The sequence below is a fragment of the Struthio camelus genome, chromosome 16, assembly GCF_040807025.1.
Source record: "Struthio camelus isolate bStrCam1 chromosome 16, bStrCam1.hap1, whole genome shotgun sequence".
NCBI classification, from domain to species: domain Eukaryota; kingdom Metazoa; phylum Chordata; class Aves; order Struthioniformes; family Struthionidae; genus Struthio; species Struthio camelus.
In genome coordinates, this window is record NC_090957.1 from 6,234,180 (window position 1) to 6,256,521 (window position 22,342).

The 22,342-nt window shown below is 59.7% G+C and overlaps 1 protein-coding gene across 1 annotated transcript in view; it reads left to right on the forward strand.

The window, feature by feature from the left end:
- The window catches only part of LOC138061242 (maestro heat-like repeat-containing protein family member 7), a 170,034-nt gene extending 160,161 nt beyond the window's left edge, over positions 1–9,873 (forward strand). Inside the window, exons 9-23 of the mRNA XM_068910241.1 lie at positions 684–788; positions 1,210–1,390; positions 1,832–1,941; positions 2,472–2,621; positions 2,827–2,981; positions 3,393–3,540; positions 4,154–4,341; positions 4,430–4,567; positions 5,096–5,210; positions 5,679–5,816; positions 6,323–6,499; positions 7,134–7,289; positions 7,584–7,685; positions 8,046–8,148; positions 8,739–9,873. Coding sequence (XP_068766342.1) covers positions 684–788; positions 1,210–1,390; positions 1,832–1,941; positions 2,472–2,621; positions 2,827–2,981; positions 3,393–3,540; positions 4,154–4,341; positions 4,430–4,567; positions 5,096–5,210; positions 5,679–5,816; positions 6,323–6,499; positions 7,134–7,289; positions 7,584–7,685; positions 8,046–8,148; positions 8,739–8,905 — 2,133 coding nt within the window. The 3' untranslated portion in view covers positions 8,906–9,873. The remainder of the gene's footprint in view (positions 1–683; positions 789–1,209; positions 1,391–1,831; positions 1,942–2,471; positions 2,622–2,826; positions 2,982–3,392; positions 3,541–4,153; positions 4,342–4,429; positions 4,568–5,095; positions 5,211–5,678; positions 5,817–6,322; positions 6,500–7,133; positions 7,290–7,583; positions 7,686–8,045; positions 8,149–8,738) is intronic.
- The last annotated feature ends 12,469 nt before the right edge of the window (positions 9,874–22,342 follow it).

A 22,342-nucleotide genomic window follows, 5' to 3' on the forward strand; every position in this document is an offset into this window, starting at 1 on the left:
TTTCTCGCTTGGGTGAGCGGAGGTTCCCCACTGGGCTCTTCTGTGAGCCCAGTGTCCCCTGGCTACAGCCCAAGTCCCTTCCCACCCCAAACATCCTCCAGGCTCTTGGGAACACCTTGCCCCCATGAGCACTCCTGGGCCACCTCTGCCCCCAAAGCTCTCCTTGCACCAAAGCAGTGGGAGGAATGTCGTCACCCTTCTTCTCTAGGCACTGCACTGATGGCAGCTGGTGCTGCTGCCCCCCTGCCTCCGCGTGCCTTGTGCTTTCCTTGCCAGATCGGAATGGGGCAGAGACCCACTGGGAGCTGCCCGTGCTGCAAGGGGAGCCGAGCCCGGAAGCTTGGTTCTTCTGCCATGCCAGGAGGCCGGAGGCCAGGCTGCCCACTGCAGACCCCTAGGGAAGGTGTGGCCTGAAAGGCCTGCCTTCCTGAAGAGGGCACCCGGGGCCATGTGCATGGCCAGGAGCAGAGGCTGGGAGGGGGCTTGGGTGTGGCTGGCTGCCTGAGGGCAAGGTGGGCCTTGCAGGCTGGGGCCTGTAGGGGCAGGAAGGCCATTCCAGGCTTGGCTCTAGCTCCGAGGAAGCCTTGGTGCACTGTAGGACTGCAGGCAGGCGCTTAGCAGAGCTGCTTCTGCTGGAGTGGGCGTCAGCTCCCCGGGCAGAGCAGTAGCCTTTCTCCTTGCAGATGCTGCTGCCCTTCACCAAGACGGAGAGAGCAGCTGTGCGTGAGAGGGCCGTGGGGAGGATTGGGAGGCTGAGCAAGTTGCTGGCCAACTATTCCTCGCTGGAGGTAAGGAGCCAAGCACCGTGCAGCCCCCGCTTTGGCCCTTTGCAGCAGCCCAGAGCACAGTGCAGCTCAGGGGGTCCCTCGGAGGGAAGCGTGGGCACAGGTTAAGGCACTGAGCAAGGCTCTGCCCTGAAGCAAAGCTCTTTGGCCCTCTCTCCATGGGCTTTTCTCTGCAGTCCCTTTGTCGCAGGAGCCAGCTGTGCCCCCAGCCCTGTGCAGGGGAGCAGTGCGCGCGGAGCATGATGTGAGCCGCAGCCTGGCAGTGCTGCCTTTGCTGGGCTGCTGCTTTGGGAGGCAAGGCCTGCAGGGCCCTCGAGAGCTTTGGCTCCGCTGGGATCCATGCCTGGGCAGAGTCTTGGCTTCAGGGCTTTGGTGGCGACTGCCTCCCGTCAGCCCTTCTACCTGTCCCACCCGCCTTGCCCAGGTGTGGCACCCCTTTGGAGGAGTGGATGAGAGCCCTGCCTGCTATGGGAAGATCCCCGTGCCGATGCTGGGACAGCTGGTGGGCTGTCTCATCCTTTGCTGTGCTTACGAGGACGCGGAGACCAAGGGTGGGGCCTTGGATGCTCTTCATTGCCTCTTCAGATTCGTCGTGCAGCGAAAACGTAAGAGAAGCTGTGCTGGGCTGTGTGCTTCTGCGCGCGGCCACGCTGGCAAGGCCGGGGAAGGCATCGCACTGCCTCGGCCCCTCTGCTCAGTGAGGCAAAGGAGCAGGAGGCGCGGCTGATGTAGGAGCAGGGGAGTGGGCTCTTAGTACCTGTCCTGGATACCACTGGCCTGGAAAACGCTCAGCAGCCCCTGCTCAGAGGCTACGGCTTGTGTCGGGCTTCGCACCGGAAAGCCCGTGAGGCTTTTGGTACCCTTTGAAGCAGTTGCCCTTCTCTGCCCTGGAATAGGCCCCGACCCTCCCTGGGAATCCTGCTCCCCATCCATTCCTGGCATGCCCTTTGTCTCTGCCAGGCTGGTTTCTCTCTGATGCCATGAGTCTGCCAGCTGCAGCTCTGCATGACTCCTGCTGACCGCTGTGTCTTTCTGCTGCTGTTCAGGCCGGGCGATGCTGCAGGATGATCCAGAGTATGTGGAGCCCCAGAAGGAGAGGGAAGCCGACAATGAGCTCTGCCTTTCGTGGACGAGCAACATGAGCGTGATCATGAGGGTGAGGAGCACTTCCCTTGCTGGGACTGTTGGCCATGGGGTCCTGAGGAGACGTGGATGAGCAAAGGGATGCCTAACGAGTGGGGCTGAGGGGGCCTTGGGGTTGAGGCAGAGGTGGTGGTGGAGAAGGAAGCAGCTCTGAGTGGCACCTAGAGTACTGGTTGCTGCCTGGTAGCAGCCCTGCTCTCACTGCTGTGTCTCCCGCTGTCCCTGAGCGGGGGGACTAGCCAGAGGCTTGGCTCCAAGAGTCCCAGCAGCAGCTGCAGCCTGCTGGCCACCGGCAAGCTAGGGTTGCCTGCAGAGCCAGTGCACTGTGAGCCTGCTCCCGAGCATCCTGCCTTGCCCTGGTGGCCCTCTGGCCACATGCCCCATGCTGCTGCTACCCAGCACAGCGTGTGCTCCTGGCTCTCCTGGGCCACGGTGCCAGCACTGCCCCGCACCTCTCTCCAGAGCCACATCCACTGCTTAGCTAAGCAGCAGTAGTGCGGCCCGCAGCGTGACATTTCTTCTCTCACGTCCTTTCTGCCCCAGCTGTTTGTGAAAAACCTGCAGCCTTCCGAAAGGACAGACGTCATTGTCACAGCCATCGAGGGCATGAGGAACTGCAGCACCTACAATACGGAGGTGGCTTCCCACATGCTGACCATGTTCCTGCTGGACGCTTTCTCTGTGCTGGAAGATGTAAGGAGCCTGGGGCTGGCGTGCGTGGGGCTCGACCCTCTGGGGCGCTGTTTCCCCACCGAGAGCCAGTGTTCGTGGGCAGCGGAGCCCCTTGGAAGGCAGCAAGGAGCGGTGGGAGTGGTGGAGAGGGAAGGAGAAGTGAGTGGGAGCTGGGGTATTGGCTGCTCTCTGGGAGCAGCCTCACCGTCCGCCTTGTGTCTTCCAGGTGCCACGCATCATAAGGTGCCTCTACAGGAACGTCAAGTATGTGAGGGAGCTGTCGGCCCGGGTCACCCTAAACAAGACCCTTTGCCAGCTGGCCTGCTTGGAGCCCAGCGAGGTGACCGTGAGCCTGCTGTACTGCTCGCCACTGTGCAACAGGTATGGGGCCCGTCAGCCTGGACAGGCTCCAGTGGCTCCTTGGCCATGGGGAGAAGGGCCCAAAGAGGGCCAGAGGCAAGCAGATGGCCAGCACACGGCTGAGGGGCAGGGCCCTGTGTCTCGCCCACCGTTTCCCAGCCCTGGTGCCTCAAGCAGGCCTTGAGGAGCCAGAGCTGAGCAAGTGTCCCTGCCTTGAGCCGCAGAGCGCAGCGGCTCTGCACGCTCCCTGCCGCGCAAGGGGCTTCAGCTTGGTCATGTGCTGCCTGCCTGGGCAGGACCCTCTTGAGGCTGCCAGGGAGGAGGGGGTGGGCAGGGGCAGGGCTGGCACACAGCTGGGGACCTCCAGGGCTGGCCCAGGCTACGGTGCTGTGGCCAAGGAAGTGCCACTGACAAGGCGCTCTGGGCCTGCAGCACTGCCGTGAGCATGTGGAAGGTGCTGATGGATAAGCCGATGCTTGCGCCGGACATGCTGCGGGAGCTGCTGAGCTTGCTGGAGGAGCGGCCACTGCGCAAGCAGTCCAGCTCCGACAGGGACAACAACTGCATCCTTCCGCTGGCCGTGAGTTAGGGGACGAGGCCTCCCGTGCCCCCAGGCTGGTGCCTGCCTCCCTGGGCCCCCTCCCCCTCTCCGCTGCCCGTGTGCCCCCAAGCAGGGACCTCTCCTGGGCCCATGGCTACAACATGGCCAGCGCCAGGCCTCCGACTGTGCCAGCGCACAGGGCTGCCAAGTGCTGCCTGGCCTCTCTGCACACCAACAGCCAGGCTGGCCATGCCCAGGAAATCTCCATCCGACGCTGTCCCTGCATCCGCCGACCTCGCTCAGCAGGCTGGAAAGCCAGGGTCGGGTTGGGGGCAAGGTGAGGGGCAGGAGTAGGGCTCCTGCAAAACCTGGGCAGGCAGCACGGCCTGGGACAGGGAGCCTGGCCGAGCGTGCACGCTACACGAAGCCTGCCGAGGTGATGGTCATGCTGAGGCAGGAAGGCTCACTGTGTACAACCAGGAGCTGAGGCCCAAGAGCCTGCGGGCGCTGGCCCTGGTCAGGCAGCCAGGCTGAGGCCTCCAGCTGCATTTCCCATGCTCCAAGGCTGTGCTCGAGCCTCCCACCTGGAGGGCTGTGGAAGCATGCCGGGGACTGCTCGGGAGTGAGAGGTGTGACTGAGTGTTTTCTGCAGGCAACGAGGGCACTGTGTGAGATCATCCGGGAGCCCGTCTGCCCAGAGGCGGTGAAGGCGTTTTTCCCCCAGCTCTTCCTGGCGCTGCTCTTGCAGATGGTCTTCACAGCAGAGTTCAGCCACCAGGAAGCAAATATCTTCTTGAGGGAATGCCAACGGGATGAGTCCCGTCCCACCAGCCACGTCAGGTGCTCGATCCCGCTCGCCCTGTCTCTGCGCTGCACCTGGAGGCAGGGCCGGGCTGCCAGTGTGACCTGGGCTTTGCTCTGCATGCAGGTGCGCCGTGCAGGCCATGAAAAGTCTGCTGCGCTGCGCCCACTATGAGACCGTAGCCGTGGCTGTTGAGAGGAAGGGCGGCTGGGACCTATTTCTGCATGCGGACACCTCGCAGAAGGGAGTGGTGGTGCTGGCCAGGTAGAGCCCTTTCCGGCCTGCTCTGGCCCAGCACCTCTTCCCTGGCTGTGGGGTGTGCCTCCCCATGTGCTTCTTGGTGGGGGAGGGGGAACGCCACTTCTCCAAGAAAGAGGCTGCAGCCTCAGCCCTTGTGGCAAGGGCTCGCCCAGCAGAAGGGCCCTGGGAGCTGCCATGCTGCCCAGCTTGGAGAGCTGCTGGGGGAGCAGGTGGTGTTAGGAGCTGTGGGAGAGGGTCGCGCGCAGGAGAACCTGGGGAGGGCCCAGGGGCACAGGAATCCAAAGCGGGCAGGAGAGGGGATGTGTGGGCAGGCCATGCCGCCTGGGCAGGAAGGCTGTTTCTCCGGTCTCCCACCAAGAGGAACGTAATGATGCCTGACGCTGACTTTCTAATGGCAAGGTGTGGTAGGGCAAGAGCAGTGCTCCATGAGCAAATGCCGCTGGCTGCAGGAGCTGCGTGCCAAGCAGAGCGATGCCAGAGGAGGTTTGCCTGCTCGGCTGAGGCCCAACACTGCCTTCTTGCCTCTGACAGAGCAATGAGGGGGGCTGCCAGTCACCTGCGTCGCTGGATCTTCCGCCAGCTGGCAAGGCTGCTGAGGAGGGAGGACCAGTTTCATCAGCTGCCCGTCATGGCTTTCTTTGTCGAGGTGGGCCTCATGGCAAGCAGTGCCTCTCTGGAGGGGCCTCTAAATGCTGTGCTCGCTTGTGCACATGCGTGTGGGGTGATGCTGGTGAATGGAGCTGGGGCAATGCATACGCTCCTGGTAGTAGCCCCGGCCTTGGCTCGTTTCTGCTGGGCGACCACTCGTAAGCACTTGTATTTCGTGCCTGCTTTGTGGCAGCTCTCTGTGTTCAATTGCTCCTCCAAGGGATGAGAACAAGAGGCTGCGGAGGGTTCAGGGGACGGGAGGAGGAGGCGAGCAGTGTGTGCAGTGTGCCGTGAGGCGTGGGGCTGTGAGCAGGGCCCAGGGGTGTCTGCACAATGCCTGCTGTGTTTGGGCTGAGTTTTGTGAGGGCCTGGTGCCCTTGCCCTGGATGGTGGGTGGGATGGAGAGCTGCACGCTGCGGGCAGTGCTGCCGGCTGTGCCAGTCTTTCAGTGCTGTGTCCATTTCAGCTGCTGGAATGCCCTGACCTTGCCGACATGGATGAGGAGGTCCTGCCACTCGTCCAGGGTTATGCGCAGAGTGAGAGCCTGGAGATGCGCAGACTGGCGTTCAGAGGCCTCGTGGCCCTGTTGAATAGACCCAAGATGGTGAGGAGGGGGGCAGGCGGGTGAAGCCATGCTGGCAGCCTGGGGCTTGACAGGAGACACTGGGTCAGAGAGTGGCTTGGACTTGGCTGGCAATCCGGAGGTGTGGTAGCTGCTCCCAAGTCTCCGCTGCCCCATTCATCTGCCCCGAGTGTCATGCCAGGCCCTTGGCCGTGCTGCACAAGGAGAAAGGCACCAGTGCCCAGCGGGAAGATCTGGGAGAGGGACAATGAGCTGGAGCACAGGGCCGGGCTAAGGCAGCCAGCTGCTCCTGGGCCTTGAGGCAGCAGCTTTGCTCCCTACAGAGGCCAGTGCATGCTGAGGGCCCCCTTGGAGATCTGTGCCCTGCACTGCAGCCTCTGTGCCCAAGGCCTGCGTGTGTGCAGAGCCCTGGCCCTGGCCACTGAGCCCTAATGGGAAAAGAGCAGGCAGAGCACTTTTGGGCGGGGCGGGGGGCGGGGGGGGGTCTGGCCTTGCTTCCCACAAAGAAAGTTGTGTGTTTCCCACAGAAAAGGAGAATGCAGAGCCTGCTCCCAGACAGCATGGAGTGGCTGCAGGATGCTTGCAGGGAAGTGCGTGTGGGAAGCCTGATGCTGCTGAGAAACATCCTCAGCTACCTGGAACAGAAGGGCTCCAACCCGATTGTTCTGCAGCTGGCCGAGAAGCTTCTGCCTCGCTTTGATGACGTAAGGCTGATGGGAGAGCCGGGGCTCTGCTGGTGTGTCCGGGGGTCCGTATGCGTGGTCTGGGTGCTGTGTGCCCCTCTGCATACGTGCCTGTTGGCACGTCCCCGCACAGGCCCTGCTGTATGTCAGGAAACCTTTTGCCCTGTGGTTCTCAGCCCATGCCCTGTGCTGGCCTTGGTGTCCAGGGCTGTGGGAGTAGAGCAAACCAGCCCCCTGTCTGCTCTCGGCTGCTGCGTCTCATGCTTGACTGCGTGCGGCGCTTGCCGTGGCCTGGGGCAGCGATGAGCAGAGAGGTAGGAGCAGGCTAGAGAGCGAGGGAGAGGCCGTGCCGCGGGGCTGTCCCTTTCTGTCCTCTTGTTGTGTGCGGGGGCCCTGATGGAGGCCTCGGGAAATCCAAGAAGCTCCCTCCAGAGGGAGAGGGAGACAGAGCCCAGGGAGGCTTGTCGTGCTGCTGCCGACAACCCTCATTGTCCAGGCTGCCTCAGCAGAGGCTTGTCCTCAGCTCCGACCTCTGGCCGGGCTGGGGGACAGTTGTGCCCGGAGAGGACGAGGCCTTGCCACGGCAAACGCTCTTGTCGGGCCCCGTTCCTGGAGTCGTTGCTGAGGCCTCCCCTCCTCTCCTCCCTGCCTGCAGGAAGACAGCAGAGTGCGAGAGCTCTCCATGCTCCTCTTCAAAGACCTGCTGGAGATTGTGGTGGGGAAGAACAAACGGAACCTGAAGCAGCATGCACAGAGGAGCCTGGTGCCGCTCTTCCTCCACATGAGTGACAAGGTGCAGAGAGTGGCCCAGGTAGGGAGCAGTGTTTTGGGGAAGCAATGCTGACATGCCGTGGGTGGAGGTGAGCAGCAAGGCAAGGGCTGCTGCCAAGTGTGCCTTGGAACGCATGGCAGCATGAGGTGCAGCTTCCTGTGTGCCGAAGGACAAGGCAGAGCTGCCTCTGCCTTCAGGGAGGGCCAGACCTAGTGGCACGCTGCGTCGTGCCATTTGGGGCTGGGAAAGGCTGGGAGCCTTGCCAAGACGAGGGGGACCCAGGGTGTCCTGCCGTGGCTGCGCTGGCATCTCCTGGTCTCTGTTGCTCTGCAGGCCTCTCAGGAAGCCCTGGTGAGCGCTGCACAGTTCCTCAAGTGGGAGGAGCTCAAGCAGCTGGCCAGAAGAGCAGAGACATGGAAGATCGGGGAGTGCGTGGTAAGGACGTGGCCAAAGCCCCCGGGGCCGCGGCGGGATGAGGCCTGCCGCCATGGCCAGTGGGCAGGGTGCACAGCTGTGCCCCTCACGCACTGCTGCAGCCCAGAGCCCTCTACTCTAAGTGCCCGCTGGGGTGCTGAAGGGGCCCCTGGCCTGGCTGGGCCTTGGCAGAAGCATGGCGGGGATCTCAGCACCCGCAGGCCCCGCTCTGCCCTCTGCTCCCTCTGAACCTGGCTACCAGCCAGCTTCTAGCTGGGAGGCGTGGACAGGAAGGAAGAGGAGGCCGGAGCTGGGAGGAGGGACAGGCCTGGCCTTCTGGGGAGGCTCGGTGCCAACCCCCTGTCCTTGTGCTGTCTGCAGCTGCTGAGGGACAGGAGCAGAGCGGAGCAACACCTGCGCCAGAGCCTGCCTTACCTGGAGAACCCGGACGCATCCTTGCGGGAGGCAGCTGTGAGGTTCATTGGTGAGCCACAAGCCCAGGGCCATGCCTGCCCACCCAGACGGGCACACAGGAGGGTCTTCAGTCCCTCCCACCGTCCCTGGGTCCTGCACCGTGGGGACGGGGCTGGGGCCAGCCTTGCCCAAGGGGAGCAGGCTGCGTGGCCAAGCTGGCAAGGCCAGATGGGAGCTGTGCTGCTGGGGGCTTGCTGGGGAGTATGAGGGGTGAGCGGAGGTGTTTGCCTAGGGCTCATCGGGCAGCAAGTGAAGAAGCGGAGGAAGGAGAAGGTGCAGGAGCTGTGCACTGGTGAGTGAGAGCAGCGCTGTGTCAGGCAGCCCTGGCAGGGAGGAGGGAGGAGGCTGGGAAGTGAGCTGCAGTTCACTGGCCTGCCCCAGGTGAGGAAGGCTCTGTGTCCCTATGTGGGGGAGAGCAGGGGGTATTTGGGGCGCATCTGGGGCTTGGCCGACCTGCAAGTGCCAGCTGATCCATTTGTCCTACCTGCTGCCTCCTCCGCATGGGAAGAGCTGAGTGGGGCTGGCCCTGCCTGGGGGGGGATTCCTGGGATCTCTGCAAAGGTGGGAGTCTGTTCTCAGCTCGGTGCCTTTCTCTCGCAGCCCTCCAGCCCCTGGAAAATGATGCGGAACCTTTAGTCCGTTGCCTGGTGTCACAGACCATCATGAACCTGAGGGTGCCAAGGAGAACATCAAGATTCCACCTCGGAGCACTGTGTCCCTGGCTCCCGAGAGCATGGGCGAGGTGGCACCCTCCCGCCAGGACGTGACTCTGTTTGAGCAGAGCTGACGCAGCTGTGCCAATGCCATGGTGCTGCACACCACGCACACACGCAAGTGTGCTGGAAGGTCTGGCTCATTGCTGGCATCTCCCGCAGCCCCAGGACAGCTCGACTCCTCAAGCACAGCCCCTGTTGTGCTACCGCTTCATGGCTTTGTTGGGCTTCCCGCAAAGATACAGCCCCGTTTCCTCAGCCGGAGTGAGTGTTCTTTTTTTAGGGAGCCAAAGGCAAGGGGCAAAACTTGCTGCCTGCATGAATCTGGCTTGTCCTGGGGGGGACGGGGTGTCCACTCGTTCCAATATGCCAGGCCAGCGTAGAGCGGCCTGACACACTTTGGTTTTGCTGCAAAGCGTCAACTGCTCTGCTGGCCCACAATAGCCAAGGGAAAGGGGGAGAAAAGCTTTGGCCTCCCCTGCCCTCTCCAGTCACCGCAGGGCAAGAGCAGGCCCCTGCTGTCTTCAGGGCTTGCATCTCAGGTGGAAGGGCAGAGCTGGGGTATGACATGCAGCTCTGTCTCTATCGCCACTGCCTACCCTGCGCATGCAGGCCTCAAGGCCGAACCGTCCATGAACTCCAGAATCATTGCTGAGCATGTAACGGCCAAACCCATTAAAAGCAGCTAATAAAGATACACAGCTCGCTCATGGGGCTAAAAAGTAGACTGCAGGGGACAAGATGGGATGCACCTGGGTTGGGGTTGACCTCGGAGGAGATAAGGGACTGTGGGAAACAAGGACATGGCAACCAGTGTGGGCTGAAGGCCAAGACCAACCAGAAGGAGAGTAAAGAAGACTCAGTAAAGAAGATTGGGGGAGACCTTCCCTGGCAGGTGGGAAATAAAACTGTAAAGGGTCTAATTAGGCCAGAATTCCTTTGTTCAAGGTCCCTCCCTGGAGGCACCCAGCTCCAGCAGTTACTATGCTGCACCATCATTTCAAGAAATAAAATTTTGCTGCTAGATGTGCGTGAGGCTCTGCTTCTTGGAAACCTAGGATCAAAGTGTTTCCACAGCACTTTGGCACCCCAGATGGGAGTGTAGCCAACCATTGCACCCTCTTGGCTCCAAACATCCAAATTTAGAAAAGGAAAAGGAACAAAAAGGAGAAAAAAGCCGTTACAGTCAAATCGATCCCTAGCTAGTTAGCTGTCCCTTTATGTCAGGATGATTGTCCATCTTACAATTAATGTGGGGGTTAACCCAAGGAAGGATCCTTCGATTCTAAGAAATGAGCTCTGCTACAGCTTATATTGGAAGATGAAAAGCCTCACTGAATGGATTATTGGTATGTGTGGGGATAATTGGATGTGGGACCGGCGAGATCCAAGGAGGACAAACGGCACCCTCTGTAAAACTACTCTTGCTGCAGCAGATATAGGTGTCCCAAATAACGCCCCAGGAGCTACTGCTCCGCCTTACACTCCTCCGGTGGCGCCTCCTGAAGATCTGTCTATCTGTCCCTCTCCTCCTCTTACTCAGACTTCCCCTCCTCCCGTGGCAGGACTCCATCCTATGGTTGCTAATGTTTTACCTAATGCAGCAACACTACAAGCGAGTGCAGCGGGGGCGGGGGGAGGGGGAGCTAACCCCCCTCACGTGGTACTGCATGTATTTACTAGCCAACCCTGGAGTCCGAGTGACTGAGCATTGTGGGCAAGCAAAATGCCCAGGTTGAGGGAGGATGCGGAAAGGAGCGCTCAGCTGTTTTCTAATAGATATGCACTGGGTATAATCCAAACTGGCGGGATACCCAAGTACTCTTGAGAGAGTTGTTCTGACCAAACTGGCGGGATACCCAAGTGCTCTTGAGAGAGTTGTTCTGACCAAACGAGCGAGATGATAAAATAGTTAATAAAGAGGCAAAGTTTGTACAACAGACTGGGGGAAACACAAATCGTTAGCCAGCAAACGATCCAAATTGGGATTACAATAATGCAGGGGACAGAGTCGCTTGCCAGACAGGACTCCGGAACTTGGTAGAAGCTATTAGAGCATGTAGCAAACTAGGAGTGGATTGGACTAGAGTGCAGGAGCGTAGACAGAGCTTGGACAAAGAGGCCAGGGATTTTGGGGGACGACTAGGGCAAGCCTTGTTGAACTATGGGGGAAGGACTTTCCAGAATTGGAATGATGCACTAGCCATTAGTGTCTTTGTCCATCAGGCCGCTCCGGATAGCCCAAAAGAGTTGAAGGAGCACATGCCAGGGTGGCAAGGAGAAACTTCACAAAGGATTTTAAGCGTGGCAGTATTGGTCTATGACGGGCGAGAGGAGAAACAGCAAGGGAAGCAAGCAAAGGAACGGAAAAAGGAAAACCAAGAAGAGGCTAATCTCTTAGCAGCAGCTTCAGCACGGAACTTGCAAATTAGAGGAAGGGGTAGAGGAAGAGACAGAGGAGGCCCGAGGAAGGCTAGGGCAATGCCAAGGGCAAGGACGAGAAGGGGACAGGAGAAGACGGGCAGACAGTGAGGGACCGGAATGTTATTTCTGTGGCAATGTAGGACGTATGCAGAGAGAATGTCTCCTTTGTCCAAGAAGGCCCCCAGGAGTAAGGAGCCCCCAGGCAAGCGGATCAGCTTGGGAGGGTGGACAGTATTCACAGTGACTAGAGACAGGGGAATCCAGAAACTCTGAGGAGAGAGAAATGTTTAGCATATTGTGTACATCTTCGAGATGCTGTCTCTTAGGGAGATACCTGCTTTTTCAAGAGCTGCAGAAAAACTTCCAAAAGAGCAGTACCATCTTCATGTTTGCTTAACAGAAGGATTATCCTAGTTAAGGCGGGCTTATCTCCTTCAGTGTTCTGCCTTCAATAACTAAAAATGGTAACGTAACTTCTTGTTTGTCATGATGAACTATTGGGAACGGGATTACAATCGAAAAAGAGGAATGCCTATACTTTGTGCTTCACGAATTAGTGCCCGGCTGCAAAAGCACAGCTGCATCTCAGTTCTTGAGTCTCCAAACCAAATCCGTGCAGTAAGGCTTTCTTAACAACCCAGCAACACCTGGGCGCCTTTTCATTAGATTATTTAATCTAAGGTAAACTTCACAAAAAAAAAAAAAAAAAAGGAGAAAAAGTGCCTCACATTCTCCTCTATGATGTGCACAAATACTCTACCCCAATATATGTATCCAGCAGGTGTGCTCATAGAAACCAAGGGAGGACTGTTGGAGAAGGAAATTGTAGCCGATTTAGCTTCCGCTTCGCATAAGTCTCACTCTTGCTTAGCATCAGTGCCTAAAGTAGATGAAGCCTGCAGGCCTCAAGGCTGAACTGTCCTTGAACTCCAGAAACTTTGTGAAGGATGTGACGTTGCCAATGTTGTAACTGCCAAACCAGTTAAAACTAGCTGACAAAGATACAAAACTAGCTCATGAGGCTACAAAGTAGACTGCAGGAGACAAGATGGGATGCACGTGGGTTGGGCTTGACCTTGGAGGAGATAAGGGCCTGGGAGAAACAAGGACATGGCATCCAGCCTGGGCTGTAGGCCAGGAGCTGTCAGAAGGAGAGAGACACCAATCAGAAGGGGAGAGACCACTGACTCAGTAAAGAAGATTGGAGGAGGCCTTCACTGGCCGGTGGGAAAATAAAACTGTAAGGGGTCTAATTACCCCAGAATTTCTTTGTCCGGTGTCCTTCTCCAGAGGCACCCACTTCGAGCTGTTTCTATGCTGTAAAATCATTTAAATAAGTAATTATTTTATTTAAAATAATGCCCTGAAGCCTGCAGGCCGAAGCTTTTACCGAACCTGTGGGCTGCTGCTGACGCAACAACTGCAGAAGCAGCCAGAATCAGCCCTCCAACATACAGAACACAATGGACAGAGGTCACGGTTAGCCTCCGGATAAGATAAGGCACTTTGAAGCAGGAACACAGCAACCGTCCTGGGATGTAGACACAATCCATTTACAAGGAAAGAGACCAGCAACTCAGGAAAGAAGACTGGAAGAGACTGTCACTGGCAGGCGGCGAAATAAGACTGGAAGGAGTATAATTAGCCCAGAATGTCTTTGTTCTGGGTCCCTCTTTGGAGGCACCCAGCTCCAGCTGAAACAAACGATCGTATAAGAGTCTGACTCTGCCTTAGTGGTGAATGCCTGCGCACCTTTATAACACACCCATCTCGGAAGGACTGTCATTGAGCTCCATGGCTTGAGAGATAAAGTAGCCCCTGTAGCCACTAGAAAGGTTACTTGCTTTCCAGCCACTTTCCTGGTTATGCCGCCCTGACTAGCCAAAGGGATTGCATCCAAAAACATACATACACATCGAATACAAGCACAAGGATATTCCTCCTCAACTAGTCATTCATCAGTTCGGCCTACATCTTGATTTTCTCCCGAAGGAGGATTCACCCCTGACTGTGGCTGAATTCGTGCACAGCTTGGGCACTCACACTGCATATGTCCTCACTTCCCACAATAATAACCCTCCCAAGAACCTAACCCAGGTGCAGAAGTCAATGGAATTCCCCTTCCTCCCCTCATGACTCCTTGTCCTACTGCCATCCCACCTGTCCACCATCCAGAAAAAGAGCCACAACCTTGCTTAATCACAACCTCATGGGCAGAGAGGAACCTTCTCAAGTTCAACAAAGGCAAGTGCAGGGTCCTGCACCTAGGGAGGAAGAACTCCATGGCCCAGGACAGGCTGGGGGTTGACCTGCTGGAAAGAGGGTACAAGAGAGACATGGCCCTACTGGAGAGAGTCCGGCGGAGGGCTACAAAGATGATGAGGGGACTGCAGCATGTCTCCTGTGAAGAAAGGCTGCGAGAGCTCGGCCTGTAGAGCCTGGAGAAGACAAGACTGAGAGGGGATCTCAGTAGAGCCCAGTGACAGGACAAGAGGCAACGGGCACAAACTGAACCACAGGCAGTTCCATGTGCACAGGAGGAAAAACTTCTGGGCTGGGAGGGTGACGGAGCACTGGCACAGGTTGCCCAGAGAGGCTGTGCAGTCTCCTTCCCTGGAGATACTCAAAAGCCATCTGGGTGGGGTCCTGGGCAATGTGCTCTGGAGGACCCTGCTTGAGCAGGGGGGTTGGACTAGATGATCTCCAGAGGTCCATTCCAACCTCAGCCGTCCTGTGATCGGTGATTCTCCAGGACCTTGACAGTGTTTTCAAAGGAATTTGTGCAGCTACTGACACAAACCCCTCATCTAGGGGACTTCCTCTTGTAGACATGGCCCCACCCTAGGTTTCCGAGGAGCAGAGTCTCATGCACATATAGGAGCAGAATTAATTATTTCTTTGACATGAATTACAAGAATAAATGACAGTACAGGAAGTAACAGCTCGAGCTGGCTGCCTCCATGCAGGGACCCTGAACAAAGACATTCTGGGCTAATCAGACCCTTTGCAGTCTTATTTCCCCACCTGCCAGTGACAGTCTCCTCCAGTCTTCTTTTCTGAGTCACTGGTCTCTCCCCTTCTGACTGCTCTCTCTCTCCTTCGGACAGCTCCTGGCCTACAGCCCAGGCCCTTATCTCCTCCAAGGTCAACCCCAACCCACGTGCATCCCATCTTGTCTCCTGCATCCTATTTTACATCCTCATTAGCCCCTTTTGTAGCCTTAGTAGCTGGTCATAAATGGTTTTACAGCTACATTGCCAGCAATGTTTCTCAAGTTCATTCACAGTTCGGCCTTGAGGCCCGCAGGCTTCATCTACTTTAGGCCCTGAGACTAAGCTGAAGCTAAATCAGATACAATGTCCTTCTCTGACACTTCCCATGGTGGGAGGGTGTCACTTACGTAGCCAACTTCAGACTTCCCACAAATCCAATCCCCACTTAGAAGTATTCTAAGAGAGAAGAGTCACTCTTGCATTGCTGTCCTTTCTCTCATCCATTGCATCTTTCTCCTCCCCCATTGCATTGAGCTCGACACGGTAGGTGGAAAGTCCACTGGACTCCACGGGAAGAACTCCACCTTTGCAGTTCTTTGTTCTTACAGATGTCATCCATTATCAGATTGCATTTCTCTGGGAAAGGGCAAAGGAGCAAGCCACCGCTTCAAACCAGCAATGCTTGCTGCACCAGCTGCAGCTCACCTGCGCAGCACATTCCCTCTACTGCTCATCGTTTCTGCTCCTGGAAGGATGGACTTCCAGCCTTCAGGTGCTTGCAGGAGTCCAGGGCATGCCTTAAAACAAAGGCCAGCCTGTGGCGCCCTTTGTGCTGAGATTCATCCAGCTTTCTTGGCAACACCTGTGGTCAGTCACAGCCAGGCTTCTGCCCTCAACCTTCTTCCATTGTGCGGATGTATTGCTTGGCCACAACGCAATAAGCAGAGAGAGTTCCACTTCTTGGAATAGGTGCTAGCATGCCACACTAGAAAGCACAGCGGTGCCTCTGTCAACATCAACACCTACCGGTGGGAAAAGAGCCTTCTAGGCTGAAATCGACTCACGTATGAAGGTCAAAGAACACCAACTCAAGGGTTTGGAAAAGAAAGAGTGCTTTTCTCCTCAAAACAAACAAAAAAACCCCCTCAGTTTTCATACAGTCCTCCCAGAGAAATTGCTCCTTGAGTTCACACGAGGTTAGCTGTTTTGCTTTTGTAAAACACAGGGAAAAGGTTTTAGGTTTTACAACAATTTCTTTTAGACAACGGGCAGGCATCCTTTTCCAGCTCCAACCGTGCCAGCTGAACGGGCCAACATCCTCCTACTTGCAGGAGTGGAGGGCATAATTTCTACACCGTATAACGTGCTCCAGCCTGAAGCAGTCCAGGCTGCTCACCAGCTCTTTGCCCGACGTCCGTGTGGTTTTCTGCCCACTTGGGAGCCCGGCCACGGCCCCGGGGGCCAGCAGAACTGGCAAGGCCAATAACCTGTGCCGTGCAGAGAAGGGGCCAGGTGCCGGGCGGGAGAAGGGGTTGGGGCTGGCAGTGGGGGTTCGGGCATCTCCCTGGGGTTGGTGCTTGGGGGCTGGTGTTGAGGGCAGGGCTGGGGACGAGAGCTGGCTGCATGGGGTGAGGGGTTGGGTGAGGCATGGGGCGAGGTTTGGTGGTTGTGCTGCGGGTTTCTGGTGCTTGCTGTGAGCGTTGGCTAGCTTTGTGGGGGAGTGGGCTATGGCAGGGGTGAGGGCTGGGGTGACGGCTAGCATTTGTTGTCTAGGGCTGAGGGTTGGAGATGCCGGTGAGGGCTGGAGCAAGAGTTAGGGAAAGGGGTTGGAGGTCTGGGTTGTGGCTGGAGGGTTAGAGTTTGGGGTGAGGGATGAGAGGAGGGGATTGGGGCAAGAGGTACGGTGGGGTCAGGTTTTGAGGTGGTGCTGGTGGTTAGTGGTGAGCAGGTGAGTGCGGCCAGGCGTGGGCAGCCGGGGATGAAAGAGGAGGGAGCTGGCCATGCGGAGCCGCGCGCGGCCCCTCGAGCTGCCTCGCCCTGCCCTGCCCCAGCTCCCTCCTGCCCGGGGCGGCCGCGCTGCGGCCCTGGAGCCCCTGGCGGCACCGGCTGCTGCTGCTGGAGCAGCTCGCGCAGCAGAGGTGACCTCAGAGCCGCCCCCGGCGGGGCCATTGTGACCCCCCCCGTTGTGACACCGGCGGCGCTGTCAGGTGCGGGCAGTGTCTGGGCGGACGGCGACGGGAGAGGGCAGGAGCGCGTGGAGCTCGAGGAGGAGCCCCCGAGCGCAGCCGCGTCTTTCCCTGCCGCCCCGGCAGCCCCGCGGAGTCGAGGCGTTTGCTGAGGCCTTGCCAGCTCCTGCTGCGGGTGAGAGCGACGGGGCCGGGCTCGGCAGTGCCACGGGGCTGCGGGGCCCTCGGCCGTGGCGGGGGCAGGACCTTGCGGCAGGGGCTGAGGCGCAGGAGAGCTGGCTCCAGGGCCGGGCCGGGCGCGGGGACCTTTGACTGCGCTGCCCCCACCCCCGTGGGGACCCTCCCCAGCTCTGCATTAAACAAGTGTCCCCCTCCTGCCTCTGCTCCGTGCCGCAGGATGGCGGAGAGACCCCCCAGCCGCCCGCGGGTGGCCTGGGAGCAGGAGTACGGCTGCCCGCGCCGGGCATCCCAGGAGCAGGACAGGGTTGCCGAGGAGAGCAGCTCTGCCTCGAGGCCCTTGGAGGGGTTCGAGTCCCAGGCGTGGCGGAGAGGTGAGTGAGCCCCCGTGGGGCTGGGCCGGGCTGGGGTGAGGGCCGGGAAGCGCACCCTGCTCTGCGCCGGGCTCCCATGTCCCCAGCACGTGGTGTCGGTGTGCCCGGGGTGGTGGCACAGCGGTGCCCGGATGCCAGGGCCCGCTCGGGGCTTGGGAGCTGGCCCCAGCGCAGCATGCGCCCAGGAGGGAGAGCGCAGATGGACGCAGCTCCTGCTGCCTGGGACGGGCAGCGAGCGGCAGCTCCGTGGCAGGAGGAGGGATGCTGCCCGTCTGGCAGCACGTTCCCCAGCCTGGTGCAGTTGAGGTTTGCCCTGCCTGGCTGGCTGCAGCAGGGCAGCCCATGTGCTGGGCACCGTGCAGCCTTGAGCAGCCTGGGGGAGACTGCGTGCCCGGGAGCAGGCCCATGGCTGGCCGGCGGGCAGAGCTCACTGCGCGGCTCTCTGCTGCCTGCCCTCCATCTCTGCAGTGCTCCCGGCTCTCTTCCTTTCTCAGGTGCAAGGTTTTCCATCAGCAGCTGGTCCGAGCTGTCCAGAGAGGATGAGGAAGCCTTGGACTTCATCCAGGCCTTTGTGGGTGGCCGAGAACAGGTAAGTGCAGCCGTTTCCATGGGGGCTGTGCCTGGGTCTCCCTGCGGGTCCGCCCATGTCTGCTGGCAGGCTGCTGGGGAGGTGCTGGCTGTGCAGAGCTGCTGCCGTCCGGGGTCCCGCCCAGCACTGCAGCCCCCTGGCTGCTCTGGTCCTGCTGGCCTTTCCTGTCCCCTCTCGCGCTCACTCTGTCTCTCTTCCCCGTCTGTCAGCAAGAGGCGCAGAAGCTGAAGTTTCTAGCGTCCATCGGCACCCTCTGTGGAGGCAGCAGCGCCAAGACCTTGTCCTGGGGCCTGGAGGTGTTCTGCTGCCGACACGAGCTGGCCGAGCATATCGAGGTGAGGGGAGAGGCAGCAGGTGTGAGGACAGGGGCAAGGCCAGCTGGGCCCTGGGTCTGCTGGTGCTGGGTGATGGCAGTTGCCGCGCTGACTGCCGGTTGTGCTGTGCAGGTGCTGCTGGAAGAGGAGCCCTTGGAGCGCCTGGGCACAGCGGTGCGCCAGCAAGCCATGCTTGCTATCACGGCAATGAGGTAGCTAGCAGAGCCCCTGGTTTGGCCAGGACCTGTGCACAGCATGTGCCTGATGGCACCGTCCCTGGCTGGGAGGTGTGCACCATGGTGGGAGGAGGCTGGCGGTGCTGTCTGCTGTGCTTCTGCTCTCCCCTGGCCCAGGCTTGTCAGTAGGGCAGATGGGAGGGCAGAGGGTTGCCTGCTGCAGCTCCCCAGGGCCCCTTGGCTTGTAGTGCAGAAGGGGAGGCAGGTGGTAGAGAAGGGGGGAGGCCTAGCTGCCTGGGCTCTCCTCTGGCCCTGGGCCAGTTCATGGAGGGAGGAGGTGCCTCCCTGCAGGGCTCCCTCACGTGCTCTCTGTAGCAGCCGGGGGACTCCTGCCCCAGCGGCCCACAGCCACCTCCCCAGGGCATCCAGGCACTGCTCCCAGCACCAGTGTCCAACAGGCATCTCTCTCTCTCTCTTGCTCTCTCTTTGCAGTGCAGTGGAGCCGGTTCTGGAGGGCAAAAAGAGCAGCCTTCTCCATGCCTGCTTCAAGAGTGTCTTCTTGCTTCCTCCAAGAGAAGACATGGAGACCGTGGACATGTCCCTCTACTCCAAGGTAGGTGCTGGGTGAGCTACAGGGAGCCCGCCAGCCCCTCTGGGCTTGCCCCTGGCTCCGCTGTGCTGAGAGGTGACTGTCAGCTCCAAGGCTGGGCAGGATCTCAGCTTTGTTTTCCCACCCTCCTGCCTTCATGCCCTTCCCGTGGGCTGGGCCATGGGCAGTGCCCAGGGGCTGGTCCGTGCACAGCAGGTCTCCTGCCCTGAGGCCTCTCGTTGGCCCGTGCAGGGCAGCGGGTGTCCTCGCTGGGCAGCAGGGGTTCAACTGAGTCTGCTGTGGGTCAGAGGCAGTGGGGAAGGAATGCCACAACCCCCTGTCCTCCTTGCAGACCCTCGATGCCATGGACAACATGTTGGAGGTGCTGGTGCTCAAGTCGGCCACTTCCAGCCTCCTGGAGCTGCAGAAGATCTTGCAGGCGTGGCATTTGCAAAGAGTGGGCTGCATTGGGCCTGTTCCTCAGCCCAGAGGGAAGTGACACCCTCGAGTGGACATTCCCCCCCCGAGTGCCATGTACAGGCAGCACGCTGCAGGCAGGGGGCGTTTCTCGCTTGGGTGAGCGGAGGTTCCCCACTGGGCTCTTCTGTGAGCCCAGTGCCCCCTGGCTACAGCCCAAGTCCCTTCCCACCCCAAACATCCTCCAGGCTCTTGGGAACACCTTGCCCCCATGAGCACTCCTGGGCCACCTCTGCCCCCAAAGCTCTCCTTGCACCAAAGCAGTGGGAGGAATGGCACCCTTCTTCTCTAGGCACTGCACTGATGGCAGCTGGTGCTGCTGCCCCCCTGCCTCCGCGTGCCTTGTGCTTTCCTTGCCAGATCGGAATGGGGCAGAGACCCACTGGGAGCTGCCCGTGCTGCAAGGGGAGCCGAGCCCAGAAGCTTGGTTCTTCTGCCATGCCAGGAGGCCGGAGGCCAGGCTGCCCACTGCAGACCCCTAGGGAAGGTGTGGCCTGAAAGGCCTGCCATCCTGAAGAGGGCACCCGGGGCCATGTGCATGGCCAGGAGCAGAGGCTGGGAGGGGGCTTAGGTGTGGCTGGCTGCCTGAGGGCAAGGTGGGCCTTGCAGGCTGGGGCCTGTAGGGGCAGGAAGGCCATTCCAGGCTTGGCTCTAGCTCCGAGGAAGCCTTGGTGCACTGTAGGACTGCAGGCAGGCGCTTAGCAGAGCTGCTTCTGCTGGAGTGGGCGTCAGCTCCCCGGGCAGAGCAGTAGCCTTTCTCCTTGCAGATGCTGCTGCCCTTCACCAAGACGGAGAGAGCAGCTGTGCGTGAGAGGGCCGTGGGGAGGATTGGGAGGCTGAGCAAGTTGCTGGCCAACTATTCCTCGCTGGAGGTAAGGAGCCAAGCACCGTGCAGCCCCCGCTTTGGCCCTTTGCAGCAGCCCAGAGCACAGTGCAGCTCAGGGGGTCCCTCGGAGGGAAGCGTGGGCACAGGTTAAGGCACTGAGCAAGGCTCTGCCCTGAAGCAAAGCTCTTTGGCCCTCTCTCCATGGGCTTTTCTCTGCAGTCCCTTTGTCGCAGGAGCCAGCTGTGCCCCCAGCCCTGTGCAGGGGAGCAGTGCGCGCGGAGCATGATGTGAGCCGCAGCCTGGCAGTGCTGCCTTTGCTGGGCTGCTGCTTTGGGAGGCAAGGCCTGCAGGGCCCTCGAGAGCTTTGGCTCCGCTGGGATCCATGCCTGGGCAGAGTCTTGGCTTCAGGGCTTTGGTGGCGACTGCCTCCCGTCAGCCCTTCTACCTGTCCCACCCGCCTTGCCCAGGTGTGGCACCCCTTTGGAGGAGTGGATGAGAGCCCTGCCTGCTATGGGAAGATCCCCGTGCCGATGCTGGGACAGCTGGTGGGCTGTCTCATCCTTTGCTGTGCTTACGAGGACGCGGAGACCAAGGGTGGGGCCTTGGATGCTCTTCATTGCCTCTTCAGATTCGTCGTGCAGCGAAAACGTAAGAGAAGCTGTGCTGGGCTGTGTGCTTCTGCACGCGGCCACGCTGGCAAGGCCGGGGAAGGCATCGCACTGCCTCGGCCCCTCTGCTCAGTGAGGCAAAGGAGCAGGAGGCGCGGCTGATGTAGGAGCAGGGGAGTGGGCTCTTAGTACCTGTCCTGGATACCACTGGCCTGGAAAACGCTCAGCAGCCCCTGCTCAGAGGCTACGGCTTGTGTCGGGCTTCGCACCGGAAAGCCCGTGAGGCTTTTGGTACCCTTTGAAGCAGTTGCCCTTCTCTGCCCTGGAATAGGCCCCGACCCTCCCTGGGAATCCTGCTCCCCATCCATTCCTGGCATGCCCTTTGTCTCTGCCAGGCTGGTTTCTCTCTGATGCCATGAGTCTGCCAGCTGCAGCTCTGCATGACTCCTGCTGACCGCTGTGTCTTTCTGCTGCTGTTCAGGCCGGGCGATGCTGCAGGATGATCCAGAGTATGTGGAGCCCCAGAAGGAGAGGGAAGCCGACAATGAGCTCTGCCTTTCATGGACGAGCAACATGAGCGTGATCATGAGGGTGAGGAGCACTTCCCTTGCTGGGACTGTTGGCCATGGGGTCCTGAGGAGACGTGGATGAGCAAAGGGATGCCTAACGAGTGGGGCTGAGGGGGCCTTGGGGTTGAGGCAGAGGTGGTGGTGGAGAAGGAAGCAGCTCTGAGTGGCACCTAGAGTACTGGTTGCTGCCTGGTAGCAGCCCTGCTCTCACTGCTGTGTCTCCCGCTGTCCCTGAGCGGGGGGACTAGCCAGAGGCTTGGCTCCAAGAGTCCCAGCAGCAGCTGCAGCCTGCTGGCCACCGGCAAGCTAGGGTTGCCTGCAGAGCCAGTGCACTGTGAGCCTGCTCCCGAGCATCCTGCCTTGCCCTGGTGGCCCTCTGGCCACATGCCCCATGCTGCTGCTACCCAGCACAGCGCGTGCTCCTGGCTCTCCTGGGCCACGGTGCCAGCACTGCCCCGCACCTCTCTCCAGAGCCACATCCACTGCTTAGCTAAGCAGCAGTAGCGCGGCCCGCAGCGTGACATTTCTTCTCTCCTGGGTCCTTTCTGCCCCAGCTGTTTGTGAAAAACCTGCAGCCTTCCGAAAGGACAGACGTCATTGTCACAGCCATCGAGGGCATGAGGAACTGCAGCACCTACAATACGGAGGTGGCTTCCCACATGCTGACCATGTTCCTGCTGGACGCTTTCTCTGTGCTGGAAGATGTAAGGAGCCTGGGGCTGGCGTGCATGGGGCTCGACCCTCTGGGGCGCTGTTTCCCCGCCGAGAGCCAGTGTTCGTGGGCAGCGGAGCCCCTTGGAAGGCAGCAAGGAGCGGTGGGAGTGGTGGAGAGGGAAGGAGAAGTGAGTGGGAGCTGGGGTATTGGCTGCTCTCTGGGAGCAGCCTCACCGTCCGCCTTGTGTCTTCCAGGTGCCACGCATCATAAGGTGCCTCTACAGGAACGTCAAGTATGTGAGGGAGCTGTCGGCCCGGGTCACCCTAAACAAGACCCTTTGCCAGCTGGCCTGCTTGGAGCCCAGCGAGGTGACCGTGAGCCTGCTGTACTGCTCGCCACTGTGCAACAGGTATGGGGCCCGTCAGCCTGGACAGGCTCCAGTGGCTCCTTGGCCATGGGGAGAAGGGCCCAAAGAGGGCCAGAGGCAAGCAGATGGCCAGCACACGGCTGAGGGGCAGGGCCCTGTGTCTCGCC